At 43.9% G+C, this 18,408-nt stretch overlaps 1 protein-coding gene across 1 annotated transcript; it reads right to left on the bottom strand.

Annotated features, from left to right (window-relative positions):
• Positions 1–2,839: 2,839 nt before the first annotated feature.
• Positions 2,840–11,044, bottom strand: LOC140218334 (uncharacterized). Its single transcript, XM_072288072.1, has 3 exons — positions 10,993–11,044; positions 9,318–9,510; positions 2,840–3,089 (listed from the first exon to the last, which is right to left on the bottom strand). Exons 2-3 carry the CDS (start codon positions 9,489–9,491, stop codon positions 2,850–2,852), a joined length of 414 nt encoding a protein of 137 aa, XP_072144173.1. The 5' UTR covers positions 9,492–9,510; positions 10,993–11,044; the 3' UTR covers positions 2,840–2,849.
• Between the last annotated feature and the right edge of the window lie 7,364 nt (positions 11,045–18,408).

Raw genomic sequence — 18,408 nt, 5'->3', positions numbered from 1 at the left:
GAGCTATTCAAGAAAAATATAAAAATTACACGGAATTTTACACTGACGGCTTCAAAACACAAGAATACGTAGGTGTCGGAATAATAAAGAAAAATTGGCAAAATAGGATTCGGATAAACAATTTTTCTTAAGTGTTTACCGCTGAAGTTTTTTTCATATGGACGGCAGTAAAAAAAATTACCAGCGACATGGAGATGAATGCTATCATATATACTGATTCGTTAAGCGCACTCAGAGCTCTAAACCTTAACTCCGCGTCTGAATCCCTACTTAGTGATATCCTAAACATGTTGGCCTATAACGAATACGGAAGGACCTTACGATTCTGCTGGGTCCCAAGCCATGTTGGGATACCAGGGAATGAAGCTGCAGATAGATGCGCGTTGATGGCAGCGCACAAAGGTATAACGCAAACAACACTTCCATACAAAGACAGTATGCACGTGCAGCGGCCGCATTTTTTAGTTGTGCTATGCCTTTTGATTTGATTGCTTAAATACCCTGAACTTACTGAGCACATGAGTGGTCTATGTAGGTAATTTTCTTTTGCATTCTGTTACTAGTTGTAGGCCTTGGGCAGGCGAGCTGATTAAAAAAAAATCGACGTCAGCGCTACACAGAAAGGCTTGTGACGCACCTGAAGATATCGAATGGATATGATGCCCGCCTGTTGGAACGACACCATCTCGTTCCTTGAAAGAACCTAGCTTCTGCAGACGTCCTTGCCTTATCTGCCGGGTAATTGGCCTATGCATATTTTCGTAAACAGTCTTTTAGTATTATTGTCACGTCTCACCTTAATGAGAAAACTTCGAAATCGACATCCTACTACTTTGAATAACAAGCAGGACACAAATATTCCATTACGAAAAAAAAAAATGTCTTACTTCTCTTTGAGGAGCGTAGTAATGGTTATCACGTGTAAGCTCATAACCAATTTGGCCATATTGTTTAATGGTAGAGACTTAGGTCTGTATTGTGTATCATGGCATTTCGTAGTATTTGTGGCCAGTACTTTAGTAGTTAGTATTACTCTGAAGAAACTTTTTATCATGAGCATCTGTACATAATTAACTATTTCATACTTATTTGTGGTTGATCAACGCTATTCAGTACCAATTGAGAAATGTGCTTTATGCTGTAATTTTCAGCCTCACCACATTGAAGAAGGGTCAAGAAATAATTGCTTGTCAGCGACAAAGCAAACACTACGACATGGATTACTTGTGTATGCTCGCGAGGAATACCTGAAGGCGATTTGAAGAGGGGAAAGTAGCGCTAAGTACTAGGTGAAGAGTTACGATTCCCTGGTCCGTTTAGTTAACGTTTATGTTAATTTGTAGATCACAGTTTCTGCTTGGTGCATGTTTGTAATGGTGAAATGCTGCGACACTGATGCCGCTCCACCACTCACAAAAGTATATCAGTAGCGGAGCCTATTTGCATCGCTGGGTCTCTTGTGTGGAGTACAGCTTGTTGTAGTGTCGCGTCGAAGGGTACCGAATGCAATGGATTTTTTTTGTCTTAAAAAGCGCGCGTCAACACTGGGGAAGCTGGGACCGAATTCACAATGCTTTCGATTCGTAGGCGCTGCTTGCCATTGGTCAGCCGCTTCCGCTAATTATATGTGCAACGTCACGATTTTCTGGGATCAGCTTTTACGAACGGTTCCAACGTAAGAACTCTGTGGGAGTACGGGAAACATATTCGGCAGTTGTTGCAGCAATGGTGATCATGCTGATCTGCGCCCGCTCAAGCGCACTGTAGTGCAACCCGAACAGAATGAAGGTTGACACGAGCGAATTGAGTATGTGGCTGTTCAGCGTGCTTATGCCGGTTGATCTTAACGCGATACATGCCAAAATAAACGAGATACGTCGGCCGTATTTCCATGAAAAAGGAATACATCAGACATACCCTTCCTAATTGCCTAATAAAACATACACTACATGGTGCCTGCGGCACTACTAATGTTTCTGTAAATTGCCATGTGCTTGTGAGACCGGCAACCGTTTGCACTTTGGAGGCTGATTAAGGTTACATAGTACTTGTCACGTGAAATCACAGTATATATTGTCACGTGAAGTCTGTGAAAAGTATGTGTTGTATGTGAAAAGCACGTGTTGAGTAAAAAACCGAAAAGAAACGATACAAAGAGACAAATCTGACTACGTTTGTCGCGTGACAACCAGGGAGAGAGAAAGAGAAGCGAGAGAAATGCCGGGAGAATAAACGGAAAACTTTTGGTTTGCTACCCTGCAGCGGTGAAAAGGCAAACGGGATGTGAAGATGTAGGAAGAGAAAATGGCGAGTACAGAAACGGAAATCGGTGGGCAGAAAATTGAAGTTCCACACCTCATTATCACAGGCTATCCCGCAAGCCCGTAGAGCGCTCTGGCAGCTTTTAACGCGCACGTCTCTTGTGACCACTGCCCTATTATCTTTCTTTGACAGTAGTCAGCTTTCCATCATCTCTAGCGCAGTATACAGGGCTTGCCTCTTCATGATACAACGTGGGCAGACGCAAAGATGTGAGATATTTTCTTCACAGGCCCAAACGTCACACGTACCGCTCTCGGTCCATCCAATTATTAACGAGTATGGTATGGTGAGCGCGACACTTAGCCACAAATAATACAAGAAATTTTCTTCACACCTTCGGGCTCCAAGCGGTGGGTAGACCTTGAAGTCAAGAACTAGGGAATGTAGGTTACTGATTGTGGAACTTACTAATTTCCACAAGGCTATGTATTATCGCACGTGGTAGCGCGAAGCACAACTTCTGCGTTTTTTATGGAGAGTGTAATTGACACACATCAACCATCTCTCATGCGCAGAATCTTTATTGTTTACAATGCTGGTTTGTCGACGGGCTTGTAGTTCTCCTTGATGATTTCCGTGACGACGAGCTTCTTGGTTACCGCGGGCTCGGTTACCACGGGCTCGGTCACCACGGGCGCTTCAGTGGACGGCGGTTTGGGTGCGGGGAGAGGGAGCTCGATGCAGGGAGTATTCCACGGGTGGTCGCACACGTTCAGTGCACGGTTGAAACGCAGATTATGATTGCATGCCTTCAAGATTGGGATGCCCTGCGGTAACGTTAACATTGTTGGCACACTTAGAGAAATGGAATAAGTGTTGGGCAGCCTCTGCCGAAACATTGCGTGAAAATCAAAGTTTTATCAAATCGACACAAATAATTGATTTTTGATCATTGCAGTAACAATAGAGCAGCTGCAGAAAAAAGGCTGTCCATGACAGCTTGACGAACATTTTTTCTATCAGCAGCAGGAGCTGCGGATACACAAAGTGCGTCTTGCGAAAAAGTCGTGTAAGACAAAAACTGTAATAAAACAGAGAAGAATTGTCTAGACACATAGAAATACGTAACGAAAATAACAAAAACAAAGTGATAATCAACATGTAGGTGTTATAGCACCGCAACATGCGTAAGGGTGGAATGCACTCTTACAGCGTAATATTTACCCCCACGCTTATCTTTAGTGCGTCTTCCAAATTTCGGAGTAAATGATGTTAAGCATCAAAATGGTGCAAATTAAAGGTGGTGCTGACCATAGTGTAAACAACATCCGACCTATATCAATACTACCTCTTTTTTCAAAACTTTTTGAAACTGTTCTAAACGCTCGACTAGAGGGTTTCCTTAGGAAATATGCTATTATTAGTACGGCGCAGTATGGATTCCAAAAAAAAAAATATATCATGTGAGGATGCGCTCCTAAATATAAAACATCAAATACTGCAAAATATGAAAAACCGTTTATACACGGTAAGCTCATTTCTGGACCTGCGTAAGGCGTTTGAGTGTAAAGCATGTTATGCTTCTGTGCAAGCTTTATGTCTACGGTATACATGGTACAGCATTAGATTTAATGAGAAGGTACTAAACGGATCGTAACCAGTTTGTTTCATATCATCAGGCCACTTCCTCACTTCTAAAAATACAGACTGGCGTGCCACAGGTATCCATACTTGGTCCTATATTATTTAATCTTTATATCAATGACCTTCCTAACATTTCTTCCTCACCTAATATCATCATGTACGCAGATGATATATTCTTTTCTTTGCAATTTCTTTCTTGCAATGCTTACAAAAGGAAATAAATGATTATTTAAATTTATTATCTGAATGGCTGTACATCAACGAACTACAATTGAATGTCCACAAAAGCAAATATATAATATTTAAACCGATAAACAAGCCATTGCCTGTTAATATAACTGTTCTATTTCAAGCAAAGAGGCTAGAACAAGTAACAACGAAAAGTTTTTGGGGTATGGTTCCAAGAGAACCTCTCCTGGGAGAATCGTGTCAATAAGCTTAGCAACGATCTTAGCAAAGCAGTAGGCTGTATGTATAAAATAGGTGACCTAATACCATTATGGCTAAAGGAAGCAACATACTACGCCCTTTTTTACTCGAAGCTAACTTATTGTGTCTTGATTTGGGGAACAACTACAGCAAAAACTATGAAAAGGTATTAAGCTTGCAAAAACGAGTCGTCCAAATTTTTGAAAACTACCATGGTAGGCCGCGTGACTTACCCACACACAATCTCTTCGGCAAATATTTACTGACCCAGCAAATCAAGTATTTTATTATAGATTACTCTTACATATAAAAAAACACAGGCTCCATGTTGTCAGCATACCCACTTCTCCTCGATACCCATTACGTTATCAAATCAAGAAAATACCATTCACACGTACTAACTACGGACGTCAGGATATAAACTATCAAATACCAAGGCTACTAAACATCGTTGAGCAAGAAATTGATTTCTGTGTGCCTAATTTTAAGCAATGTATACAAAACTTTCTCATACGCAATCAAATTATTTATACATAAAATGCTATCGCGCTAAAATTTTTTATGCACTATATATGTATTCCTCAATCTGCGCTGTAATGTGAATGCACAAACAAAAATTGAAGCATAAACGTTTTTTTTTTCACATAGTCATTGTATAATGTATACATCATCTTCTTTACTTGTATTTTCTACATCGTACTTGCTTTTTCTTGTTATATTTGCTTTTTTCGTAGAATGGATCATCATGTAAGCCGAACGCGCTTAGGAGCAAGAGCCCCTGTCAGGCCAAATGGCCTTTAGCTCATGTTTCCTCTTTGTGTTACGGAGAAAAAAAAGAAACTGCAAACTTCAAAAAAAAAAAGCCATTTAATATATAAGCAGAAGCGATAAAGGCATGTACTGTAAACGTTGTTTGCCTGTGCTTAAACTAGGGTTCGGTAATTCCGTAGAGTCACCAAACCTAGCTGAATAATGATTTTCCTTTTTCCATATTTGGGCCAGATCGCTTAGGTTATTTACGTGTTTTCGGGTTTTTAGTTTAAACCGAATACTGAAGCGTTCCTTGTAAAGATTATGGACGCTAATGATTCAATTTTCTCTAAAGTAATTTTTGGAATTTGGGAACCGTAAGGGGCATTATATATGACCCAGATAAATTTACATTGTAGTAGTTCCTTCGTTTTGTCCTTCAAGCCAGTGTTTGCGACACAGATCAATTTGTTTTGTACTTGTTGCTTCGTTTTGTCCCTCAAACCAATGTTTGCGAATGGAATACGAATTGTATAGCACCAAAAGCGAATTGAATCGAATTTAATGCGTAATACTTTTCGAATAGCTTTTGAATATGGAACAGCCTCATTCGACATTTCTAAATGCATTGTTGACATCACAGTATTCTCTACGTCAACTGGTTTCCGCCAGTATACTACCCATTATGTTGCACGCTTAATTAAAAATTCGAATAGAGCAATAACTCAGTACCCAGAATCGTAAGGAGTATGCTGGTCCTGAATTAGCAAAACAAAAGTTTAAGTAGGCGGTCTTGTCATTCCCTAAACTTCTGTGCATACATTCGAGAATAAAAGTTAAATTTGTGTTGACTGCAGCAATCACACGACGAAGAAAGCACTACTCTTCTATCGCTGCGAATGGTGCCACTATTTTATGAAATGTTATTTCAGGCAAATGGATTTAAGTTTCATGCAGAGCGAACACACCTGGAATCTCGATGACTAGTACCAAAAGATACCTATTGCCGAATGTCAAATCTGATGTAAATTTCAGCGCGAAGGATTTTGGCTTTAGTGAAAAAGTCTGGTTTCTTGTACGACAAAGTGCACGCTACACAACTCCCCGGTTTTTTATGTTTACCGTGGCGCAGGTCGTATTTGTTTATGTGTGGCTTCAGTTTGCATGTTCGACTGTGCACATCTGGCAGTGTGAGGTATTCGAAAACTATCTGAAAACAAAAATATTCGTTTTATCGAGAACTGACTATTAAATTCATGGAACTAATTGAACGGGACAGTATTCCATTCGTCAGTCGTAAGGTTCGAATATTTGTACCCTCCAAGAGTGCTTAAGATAGCTATCCCTCACACTGTGGCTTCCAATTTCGCATTAAGAATATTCTTACCCGAAAAGAAGGAAAGGAAACCAGTCGTTGCTGTTTCATGTAGAGTGTGGTACGCATATTGGGAGCTCAGATCGCCGGTGATTCTCACGCCACAAGCCTCCGATGTCACGACAAGGTGACCGCTCCCTTACATTTTGTCGGTGCTTCAACTATATTAAACCGGAGGTTCTTCTCAAAATCTGCGAAGTCATCTGAACAAAGACTCAATACAGCGAAGCTCACATAGAACAAGCTTCATAGGTTTGTTCCTGTGGCCATAGAGACGGGAAAAATAATAATAAAAAGGAAATCATAGGGTTTTACGTGCCAAAACCGCTTTCTGATTATGAGGCACGCCGTAGTGAGGGAGTCTGGAAATTTCGACCTACTCGGGTTCTATAACGTGCACATAAATCTAAGTGCACGGGTGTTTTCGAATTTCGCCCCCATCGAAATGCGGCCGCCGTGGCAGGGATTTGATCCCGCGACCTTGTGCTCAGCAGCCCAGCACCGTAGCCACTGAGCAACCACGGCGGGTAAAAAATATTTTCGAGAGTAGTAAAGGAAGCGGAAGGGATTGCAGTTATGGGTTCTTAATGATTTCGATAGTTGGATGTTTAACGAAACAATATTTGTTACTGGCTAGTTGGTACATATCATTCCCCGTAGTTAAGACGCAATCAAGCACTGAAAAAAGCTTTAGGACATGAAAGAGCGTCGTACTTGAACTAGTTTATTGAAAGCAGATAGGATCATATTTATAGGCGACGGATGCCATGTGCGCGCATACGCTTACGCAACATTCTCAAACAAGTCCGCGTCATTATGCAATCATACAGTGGAGAAACTGTCGTTTCTGACGCTCTTTCCTTTCCTAAAGCTTTTCACATTTGGATGCGCCGTAAGTTCGGGGAATAAGCTGTTTATTAATAGATCACGGTCGCAAAAAATGATAAAAGTTGTATATGAAGCAAGCTTTGCTGTCAAGTCTGGGCATTTGTCACATCGAAAAAGAAAGCCATATATGAGTTGTTGTAGCAGGTGCTAAAGCTATAATTGCAATTAATTTGCTGCAAGCAATAGTTGTAATATGAAAAGATTTACGTTCACTTCAAATTCTCCAGTTATAGTGTTCATTCATTCATTCTTTATTTACAACATATTTTACAAAATACGAAAGCATTACTGTATCCATAGCCATTGGCTAGTGCCGGGTCCATAGTGAACTTAGAATATAAAATGCAGCACGCGAGCACACAAAAGCAGCAGACATAATACATAATAGCAATATTAACATAGATAACTCAGAGACGAAGGTAAATATAACTTAGTGTTCTCTATTGTTGAACTAGTTCTAACATTGTTGACGCTCTATATACCTTCTAACCACACGTTATTAGTCGCACATAAAGTTCAAATATTTTGCAACGGAAACTAGGCCCATTCTGTTCAGAGTATTAAGGAGAACCGTTGGATGCTCCTTGCGCATAGTCTTTGTGTTGCTTATGGCAGTTTTTTGTGTCGATGATTCTAACTATATTCGTCTGAATTCTGAATGACGGACGCCTTCATTTATTGAGATGTTGTGAATCCATTCTAGGTTACAAAGCGCTGAACTGAAGAGGCGCAGTTCTTCTTCCACCGTGCAGTGGCCCAGGCAAAAGATTTTAATGCCTTCGTGGTTGAACGGGTGAATGTGTCCACAGAATACATTGAAGCTTTGGACCTAGGAGCCGCGAAGCTCTTTTCCAGGCTCTATAAAATTGCGTTTTTGAGAGGCTGCAGTGTATTCAAAGAGGTCTTTAAATGTATGCCTGCATCATTGTACTCCTTCCATGAATACGCCTAAGGCGTTGAATTTTGTGTTGATTGCCTGTTTCTTGCGTGCATAGTCCTTTGAAGGCAGGGAGCAAATCAGGTAGTGCACTAAGAAGATGACATTAATGCATTAGGCAGTTCAGTCTTCAGCAACAGTAAAAATGTTTTGGAGGACGCTAAGTCTTCGCCATTAAGAGTGTAACGCGATCGCATTCAAAGATTGCTGTCTCATCTTCACGCTTCCCGTAAACTGCACCTTCGTAACCCAAATTTTTTTCCGGGAAAGGCTTGCGCCGAACGTTATTCACGTAGGCGAGCCTTCAGATTATTTTCTTTGTTGGTGGTGTCGCGAGGAACTGAGCTGGCCGCACCGCTCCTACTAAGAGTGAGCTGAAACGGCAGCTGGAAGAGGGGTTTGTGTTTGAGTTTCGGCTTAATAGAAATGTGCTTTCTCATATATTCAAATTGCAATCCGACGTTATCACGTCTGTAGGTTCTGTGTGAGTCGCACTTTAGTAATCTACTGAAGCATTTCACTTAGAGAAATTCAATTAGTTCAGTAACGCCTATGCGGCACGCTAAGGGCTTGCGTAGTTCGAAATGATCTTCTCGGCTGCGGACACGGTGCCGACGACGACACCGACACCTGATTTCCTAGACACGGGGCTTTTTGCGCTATCACGCTAAAAGGTCCGACTTAGCGTTCCCTACTATGCTTTCGTTTTCGAATAACATATCAAAGTTTTTTTCTTGCGCGCTAGCACTTCAAATTAATATACTAGAGATATAAAACGTTGAGGTTTCATTGTAGGGATGGGTGAACTGATTTAAGGGCCTACTTCGGAGGCAACTCTGCATTGGGGCCACGGCTACCAGTTAGGACTCTTGGCAAGGGCAGATACAATCGAGGTGTTAAGGAGTCGCTGGGAACGGCATGTCCCTGCAGATGTTTCTTTGCTTTATTTTTGAACCCGTATACCGCTATGTACAGCACATTTCAGTATATTTACGAAGGCTAAATTCGCTATGCATGCGGGAAGACCTTCACCTGAGAACACATGTAGAACGTAGAGCAGTTGTACAGGTTCGGAAGGAAAGTGACGTTGGCCCCCTTGTCGTCCACGATAGGGCAGCCCGCGAATTCCTGAGCATTGACCACCGAGCTGCCCGCCACAGCAACGACGAATGCCACAAAAACGGGCAGCATAACTTTATGATGCATGACTGGTACAAGTGGCTTCCTGCAATAAATAAAAAAAATAAATATAATAACGTTGCACCCTCTGTATTACGTAAGTACCGAGGGGTTGCGAAGAGACTTGGCAGTGTATATATGTTATGGTCACAATATCACATCATGATAGGCATAATGACGTTTACCTTTGACGCAAAGTTGCTGAACGAGTTATATTCGAAAGACCAATGGAGGATTGCTCAGACATCAATTGAAATGCGTGAGATGTAGCATGATTAATAGGATCACTAAACAAAGGAAGCGAGAGAGAAATGTTCAAAATCAACTGAGCTACGATTCTCTTTCACATTCGCACCAACATGTAGTAGCGACTGCGCAACAATGTTTGTATGTCTCGCAAACAAGTGTAAGTGATATACAGATTAAGTGCACTACGTTTATGTCCTAATTACGCAACCTTTTTTATGCGAAGCTAATTCGAGCAACAAAGTTCAGAAGGTAATAAATGGAACTTCCTACAAATCGATATTCGGTGTAAGCGCTGTGATTCCTAACACAGTACCAGGTTAAGTGAACTTAATGTATCTAGTTTAAGCTTGAAGAAGGCTTAAGCTTTCTGAGGCAGCATCAGAAAGATGTCGAAAAGAAACGTACAGTGTCAAATGCCCTTGCCGAGCACACGGATGCAACGGGCCACAATATAGACTGGAATCACTCGAAAATTATCGGCCAAGAAAGAAACCAAAAATCGCGTCTGTATCTGGAATCACTGGAGATACAAAAAACACGTCACACGCTTAATAGAAATGAGGGAACCCTCCCCGCGTCATACACGTGCTGCTTACGTCACGTTCTAAAGCATACATAAGCTTCCATGAACCTTCTGTCATCCCATTGTGAACAAGGCTTCCGTAGTGAAGCCGAAACGTCTTTTAGATTTATTCATTTTTTAGCTCTTCAATTTTGGTCGGTGTCCTTCGTTTTATTTCTTCAATGCTTCATCCCGACCAGACGGGCTTCCGTCGAACCCTCGATTTCATTTTTAGTTTAAGCTTATATATGTTGTGACCTTACATGCATACGAAGTGGAGTAATCTTTGTTAACGCACAATAAAGTAATTCTTTATCTAGTAATTGTTTCCCTGAACTATCGACGAATAAGAACTCTATCCAGCATATCGAAAAGTGATACCATATAGGTTATGAGTTAAGTATCTTGCGCGTTACGTCAAAATCTGAACGTATAAAGAAAGCATAGCATATCTCATACCTTGAGCACTACATGATTAACTCCACCTGAACGTGCACAGTCGAGCAAGTTAGACTTTGACATTCGTACTGCTTGCTTTTTAATATTAAGCTGTAGATGTTTAGTTGAAGCTGAGCATGCGCATAGATCATCTATACCGATTTAAGGATTTTCAGACGTGCAGTTTACGTCAAGACTTCCTTAGGACGGGATGGGGTAAGATCTAAGCCAATTTTCTTCTACGTGTGATGCTAGTGAGAAGTGATCCTTCGTACTCACCTAAAAATGCTCACCCAGCTCCGCGTTGGTCGAGTGCATGCCAGTCGGCGTCGGCCACTGGTCTTATGTACCGCGCGTGCAATCAACTGATGTACAGTTTACAAGAGGTCGTATTTGATAAGCGGTGCATGGCGTCATTGGTGAGCGGGTTTTATAACAGCCTCAGTTTTAATGTGCGACCTTTACATCTTCGCTCGCTGATGGACCCGACTTGCAGTAGAACAATTTGAAAACAGCCGTTACGTCAAAGTTTCCCAATCGTACAACGTTCCTGCAGCCAGTGGCACTCATACACCCGGTAGGTATTTGTGGCCGCAGCAAGTCAATGTTATCTCAGTGGATCTTTTTAAGCTTCAGTGACGAAATGGTTCACAACTGAGTGAGCAGTTTCGAACGTATTTCTGTACCCAGACAAATGCAGCCCCTTGCGTTTGATCTGGAGCACTGATTCACTGTACTGATGAATGAAAAGTTATGTGAATACTTTAGGGCAGATTTAGGGTATGAAATATTATGCCTGAGCTAAAGAAAAGCCACGTTAAACTGGAATCTAAACATTTCTGTGAGGTTACGCTTACTTAGTTTTACCTAACAATCCAAGATCATGCTAACAAGGCTACAGCGCTCTAGACAAGCTTGCAGGTCGAGAGCAGGTTAAGTTAGGACGGACGGACGGACGGACGGACGGACGGACGGACGGACGGACGGACGGACGGACGGACGGACGGACGGACGGACGGACGGACGGACGGACGGACGGACGGACGGACGGACGGACGGACGGACGGACGGACGGACGGACGGACGGACGGACGGACGGACGGACGGACGGACGGACGGACGGACGGACGGACGGACGGACGGACGGACGGACGGACGGACGGACGGACGGACGGACGGACGGACAGACAGACAGACAGACAGACAGACAGACAGACAGACAGACAGACAGACAGACAGACAGACAGACAGACAGACAGACAGACAGACAGACAGACAGACAGACAGACAGACAGACAGACAGACAGACAGACAGACAGACAGACAGACAGACAGACAGACAGACAGACAGACAGACAGACAGACAGACAGACAGACAGACAGACAGACAGACAGACAGACAGACAGACAGACAGACAGACAGACAGACAGACAGACAGACAGACAGACAGACAGACAGACAGACAGACAGACAGACAGACAGACAGACAGACAGACAGACAGACAGACATCAAAAAGTGCGTGAGGTATCCTAAGACGCTTAGTCGCATGACAAATGGACGACACCTGAATAGTGCGACTTACTTGACGCCGTGCCCTTTTTTGCCGTATAAGCCTTTGGCCACTGTACCTTTTCAATACATTACCTCTCCCTCAGGAGCAGCTCCTTCAGTGCGCTACACCCTGGTGCTTTCTATTTGCTCCCGTTCTAGAGTTAAATACCGGCTAAGGACATGATGACATGGTGTGTAAGCGTATAAAGAGGTATTGTCGCAGGTCATTTGCTGCACAGCCCCGTATTTGTACACTTGCGGCAGGAGAAAATTCGCGCGTGCTCCGCACCAGCGTTAATAGTCCAGCTAAATTTCCTAGCCTCCGATTCCCGACAACAAAGGAGTGTGTCTGGAACGGCCGTTGTAGGAACCTATAGCGCTTCAGTCCACACTTTCATTTATTTATTTATTTATTTCAACATCTTCAAGGCCCATAGTGCGTTGCAGAAGGGAGTGGTTCTTCACCAACATATTACTGAAAAAAAAATATCTGGTAAAATACATGGAATATCGACAATTACGATGACACAAAAAGCAGAAAATCAGTCATAGAAAGGAAAACACGTCACACAAAACTGTCAGAATATTATACAAAATAAAAAAAAAACATGCTTTATCAGGTACAAAGAAATGCTCGACAGCGGTTTCGCAAGCAGCGCTCTAGGCACGATTTGCAATGGCGCACGGCTGGTTACTGCATTCTTTAGATGTCTTCACAAGAAACGAATGATAGGGAAAATTCTGCGCGTCGTCGTGGAAATCGGGTAGCGGCGCCAGCGCAGGTTGCCGCTAGGGCCGTTCGGAGCGAGCAGATGTGGAACCTCAGAAGAGCATCGCCGTCGATAACAGAAAAAAGGAAGAAAGCAAGGAAGAGAGCTCGCCATACAATGGGCTACTTAAACATGCAGGGCGGCAGAAGAAAGGAAATGCGGGCAGAGATTGAGGAGCCGTTAAATAGAGAACAAATAGGAGTGTATGCGGTGACAGAAACGCACCTTAGAGACTCAGAAGAGCCGCCAGTGATTGAGAATTATGTTTGGGAAGGGTGCAACAGAACTAAGTCGGAAAGAAATGGAGGGGGAATCGGAATACTCATCCATCAGGGAGCCAAATGGGAAACAGTAAATTCAAAATGTCAAGAGCATCTTTGGTTGTCAGGTACAATGAGTGGGAAAGAAACTTGGCTGGGCGTTACGTATTTGTGGGCCGGAAAGAATTGCACAGAGAAGAATATAGAGTTAGTGGAATGGATAAGAGCTGATATTAAGGGTTTCGGGAATTATGTTGAAATTATCCTATTAGGTGACATGACTGCCCACATACAGGATTTAGATGGCTATCCTGACAACAACGGGAAGTCCATGCTAGACTTTTTTGAGCAACATAACCTCGCTATCGTGAATACAGGGCCTAAATGTGAAGGGCAGATCACGTTGCAAGTGTGAGACCGGCAATCAACCATTGATTACTGTCTGATGACAGAAGGAATAAGTTGAGAGAAATGGTCATTGATGAGGAAGGGTATAGCAGCATAGGGAGTGACCATAAACGCATCATTTTGAAAATCGGATATGTAGTTGGGAAAGAGAGCAAGGAGTGCAAAAGGGCCTGTCGAAATTTGAACGCTGAACAAATAACAAATATAGTCACTGGAGTCGAGGAAGAACTTGGCAAATGGTTAAATGAAGAGTGGAAATATTGAGAGCTTCTAAGTGTAATATCGAGAGAAATACGGACAGAGAAACAACATGTTCGTTGGAAAGGAAAAAAAGGAAACCGAAAGACTGTTGGAACAGGGAGATACGAGAAGCGATCACCGAACGACAGAAAGCATCCCAAGAGCACAGGCAGGCAAGGAAGGCGCAGTTGTCGCAGGATGAATTAGGCAGTAAATGGGAAATATACCGTGAGAAAAAGTCTATGGTTCAAATACTGGTGCATGCAAAATTAAAAGCTGAAATTGAACGTTGATTGTCAGAAACACGTGAGAAAAAGAACGCCGCACCTAGAATGTTTTGGAACCACATAAAATTATTAAGCAGGAACTCAACAACAATACAACATATCCTAGACGAAGATGAAAACAGACTGGAAGGAGAAGCGGCAATAAATTACATCCGAAGAATGACAGCCGAATCTTTCCAAGAGAATGCCGAGGTTGTATTTGAAAAAAAAGAGCATGAAAGAGACCGAGGTGGAAGAGGAGCTGGTGCTGACAAATTTCAACAGGAAGAAAGCCGAAGAGAAAATTCTTAAGCGCACAGCCACAGGGCTAGACGAGGTTCCCGTTAGGTTGATGAATGAACTAGTACAAAAAAGTAAGGAAGGTCTGGTGAAAGCACTGGAAAAAGCTTAAAAAGATACACGAATACCAGACAGTTGGCGACAAAGTAGAATGAATTTAATTTATAGAGGTAAGGGGGAGAAAGACAGAATTCACTCGTATAGACCGTTGACCATTACATCGGCAATATACAGGCTAGCAATGCAGGCAATCAAATTAAAGCTTCAAGCATGGACAAAGAATAATGACAGTTTGGGAGAACTTCAGAATGGCTTGAAAATAAGTACCCGTTTAGAAGATAACTTATTTGTTCTTACGCAGTGTATTGAAACATCAGAAGTAGAAAGCAGACCGTTATATGTGGCCTTTTTAGAGAATACAGGAGCCTATGACAACGTATACCGCAACATTTTGTGGGACATTCTTGAAGGGGAAGGCTTAGGTGACGATTGTCTACAGATTTCGAGAGAGATCTACCTAGAAAATACCGTTTACGTTAAATGGGAAGGGATGAGGAGCGAGGAGAAAGTTCATGTCAACAAGGGACTGAGGCAGGGGTGCCCTTTATCCCTTCTTCTGTTTATGATGTACATAGTGAGGAAGGAGAGGGCGCTAGAAGGAAGTAATATCGGTTTTAATCTCTCATACAAACAGGCGGGTACAGTAGTAGAGCAGCAGCTTCCTGGTCTATTTTACGCTGGCGATATTGTGTTGCTAGCTAACAAGCAAAGTGATTTGTAACGTCTGGCTAATATCTGTGGACAGGAAGGCAACAATTTAGGTATGAAATTTAGTGTTAGAAAATCAGGTGTTATGGTATTCAATGGAAACAGTGAACAGACAGTGGCGATAAAGGGACAGGAAATACCTCGGGTAACAGAATATAAATACCTTGGTGTATGGACAAACGAAGGCAATATATATATATATGGAAACACAGGAAAACAATAACAGTGAAGGGGACGAGAAATGCAGCCATAATGAAGCACAGAGCGCTATGGGGATACAATAGGTACGAGGTGCTCCGAGGTATGTGAAAAGGTGTAATGGTTCCCCGCAGGGGCGTCTGCGTCAGCAGGCGTTTGGTGTGTTGCGACACCACGTACCCGAGCACACGATGGTTGGACCCTCCCGCGTTTAGCCGTGCGCGGCTTAGCCGTGTCCGGGAAACGGGGGATCCTGGGGGTTGAGCCGATGCCGGGTGTTCAGACCTTTAAGGCCCCCGGCGGAGGCAACACACCTCTTTGGCCTTTGCTTCACGTAGACGGCACCCCCGGACTGACCCACCCGGGGGAAATCGGCAGTCGCCTTTTCCTATCGACCTCTTCAACCTTTTTCTTTCGTATCTTCTTTCTTTTACTGTCCTTTCAACTCTTCTCTTCTGTCACTTCCTAATTTTCCTAGGCGGCTAGGGTTAACCTTGTGTATGTGCCCTCCCTTGGGTATAATATATTAGGTTATAGTGGCAATGCACGGTTGGCGCCTGCGGCCTTACGCGTTAAGTCCTGCAGCGTCCCCATGTTGGGCTCCGTGGTTGGTGGCCGCCATTGCTGCCGAAAAGAGAGTTAAATACTATGGGAGCACCCGCATTTCCCCGCCTACTTGATCGTCACCCTCAGAAGAGGGGGCGCACCGAAGACCTGAGCACATGTTTCACCCGCACTAAAGACACCTACCCGAAATACCACGTAGTACACAGTGAGAACCCTGAAAAACAAGCCAGATTCGTTTCACCATTCACAGTAGCAAAATCTTTGAACGAAGCCTTAGGGTGAGGTTATAAAGTGACTAAAATGGCAAGTGGAGACCTTCTTCTTGAGATCCCTCAGAAAAATCAGTATGTGAAACTAGGCAGGCTTGTGACATTTGGCAATATAGCAGTCTCTGTTACACCACACAGGTCAATGAATAGCTCACGCGGAGTCATATCAGAAGCAGACCTCCAAGATTTGACAGAGGCGGAACTCCTGGAAGGGTGGAAAGAACAAAATGTCACCAATGTAAAACAAATTACACTTAGATGAGACAAGGAAATACCCACCAAGCATCTTGTCTTAACATTTGCATCCAGCGTTCTGCCAGAAACCGTCGAAACAGGATATATCAGGTTAAATGTCCGACCTTATATCCCCAACCCTAGACGGTGTTTCCAATGTCATAGGTTCGGCCATGGCTCGCAGAGCTGCCGTGGTCAAACAAGTTGTGCAAAGTGTGGAGTCCAGGGCCACCCCTCCGACAACTGCAGTGGAACACCTCACTGTGTGAACTGCAGTGGTGACCATACAGCCTACTCACGCTTCTGTCCGAACTGGAAGAAAGAAAAAGAGATAATCACACTTAAAGTCAAGGAAAATATTTCGTTTAAGGAAGCCCGTAAACGGTGCTCACCTTTCCACAACACACCTTATGCTGATGCGGCGCGTCGGGGGGCAGCGTCGCAGCGGCCATTGCCAAGTGCCCAGCCCGCGTGCAGCGAGCAGGTACCTTTCGCTCCTGCCCCCAGGGTGGAAGCAGGTGAAGCAGGCGAAGCATCATCATCTTCAATGTATACAGCCCCCCGAAACAGAAAGCTACCGACTTCCTTGCTCTCGTTCAGGGTGCCAGTAAATTGGCCCAGGGTAAGGAACTCATACCTCTTGGGGACTTCAACGCTCTCGACGAACGCTGGGAATACAATCGCTCGGATGTCAAAGGCAAACAACTAGCGGCTGCCACCGGAAAATTCCAACTCAAACTGCTTACGGACCCCGTAACCCCTACCCGGATCGGCAGCAGTGTATGCAGGGACACTTGCCCCGATCTCACCTTCGCCCGTGGCAGTGCAAACTATAATTGAGACAATTTGCAGGAATCCTTAGGTAGCGACCACTGCATTCTTCGCACACAAATTACGTAGAGTGCGCTGCGTCGCTCCATTGCACAATCTTCCCTCACAAACTGGAACGCCTTCTGCTGCGATAGCGAATTGGCAGCCTGACAAACCTCACCGACTGGTGCGACCAACTTAAAGAGCTTCGAGACCCTTGTACCACCATTGTTAAAAGAACATCTCGACTCCCGGAAGTGGATGGCCATCTCCTGCATCTGTGGGGAGCCAGAAGAAGCCTCATCCACAGATTGAAGACCGAAAAATATAACAGACATCTGAAGCTCAAGATCGCAGCTCTCGCCGCCCATGCTGAGCAGTATGCTGCGCGACTGGCGCGGATAAATTGGGGTCAATTCAGCGACTCCCTTCGAGGCTTACTTGGTGCGGCCCGAACGTGGCACGTTCTACGAGCTTTAACTGACCCTACTGGAACAAAGAATGAAACAAACAAACAAATCACGCACCTCATGCACGCCTTTGAGGGCACAGATGACGAGCTGCTTGCTCAGGTCCAGCGCACGTGCTTTGTGATTATCATCCGCTTCCTTCTCAAGCGATGTATAAATGTGGCCCAAACGATACCCTCGACCAACCGATAACGGTGGACGAAGTCTACGCTGCCATTCGCAGCAGCACTGGCAACTCATTAGCCGGGACTGACAGAATCACGTACTCTCTTATCAGGAACCTCAATGACACCGCCGTACGAGACTCACGGAGTTCCTAAACGGCAATTTGGGCAATGCGGCACGCTCCCCCCCCCCCCCCGAGTGGAAGCACGCAGAAGTGAAGATGATACCAAAGCCGGGCAAAAAACTCCAGATCGAGAACCTCCGACCGAAATCACTTACTTCCTGCCTCCGTAAACTCTACGAACTTATTATCACTAGCCGCCTGCAAAACTATCTCGAGTACAATGATCGTCTCCCGCATTCTATGTAGGGATTCTTCACGCATCTTTCAACCCAGGATGTGCAGCTTCAGGTAAA

Source organism: Dermacentor andersoni, chromosome 5, assembly GCF_023375885.2.
Source record: "Dermacentor andersoni chromosome 5, qqDerAnde1_hic_scaffold, whole genome shotgun sequence".
Classification (NCBI taxonomy): Eukaryota; Metazoa; Arthropoda; class Arachnida; order Ixodida; family Ixodidae; genus Dermacentor; species Dermacentor andersoni.
The sequence above is the reverse complement of the archived record's forward strand: the minus strand, read 5'-3'. Positions and strand labels throughout refer to the sequence as shown.

Bases quoted from the DNA above. Each gene is read 5' to 3' on its own strand.
- LOC140218334 (XM_072288072.1), bottom strand. From the start codon at position 9,491: ATGCATCATAAAGTTATGCTGCCCGTTTTTGTGGCATTCGTCGTTGCT. The intron at 3,090-9,317 runs GTGAAGGTCTTC...ACGTTACCGCAG, and splicing joins CGTTCTACATGTGTTCTCAG to GGCATCCCAATCTTGAAGGC.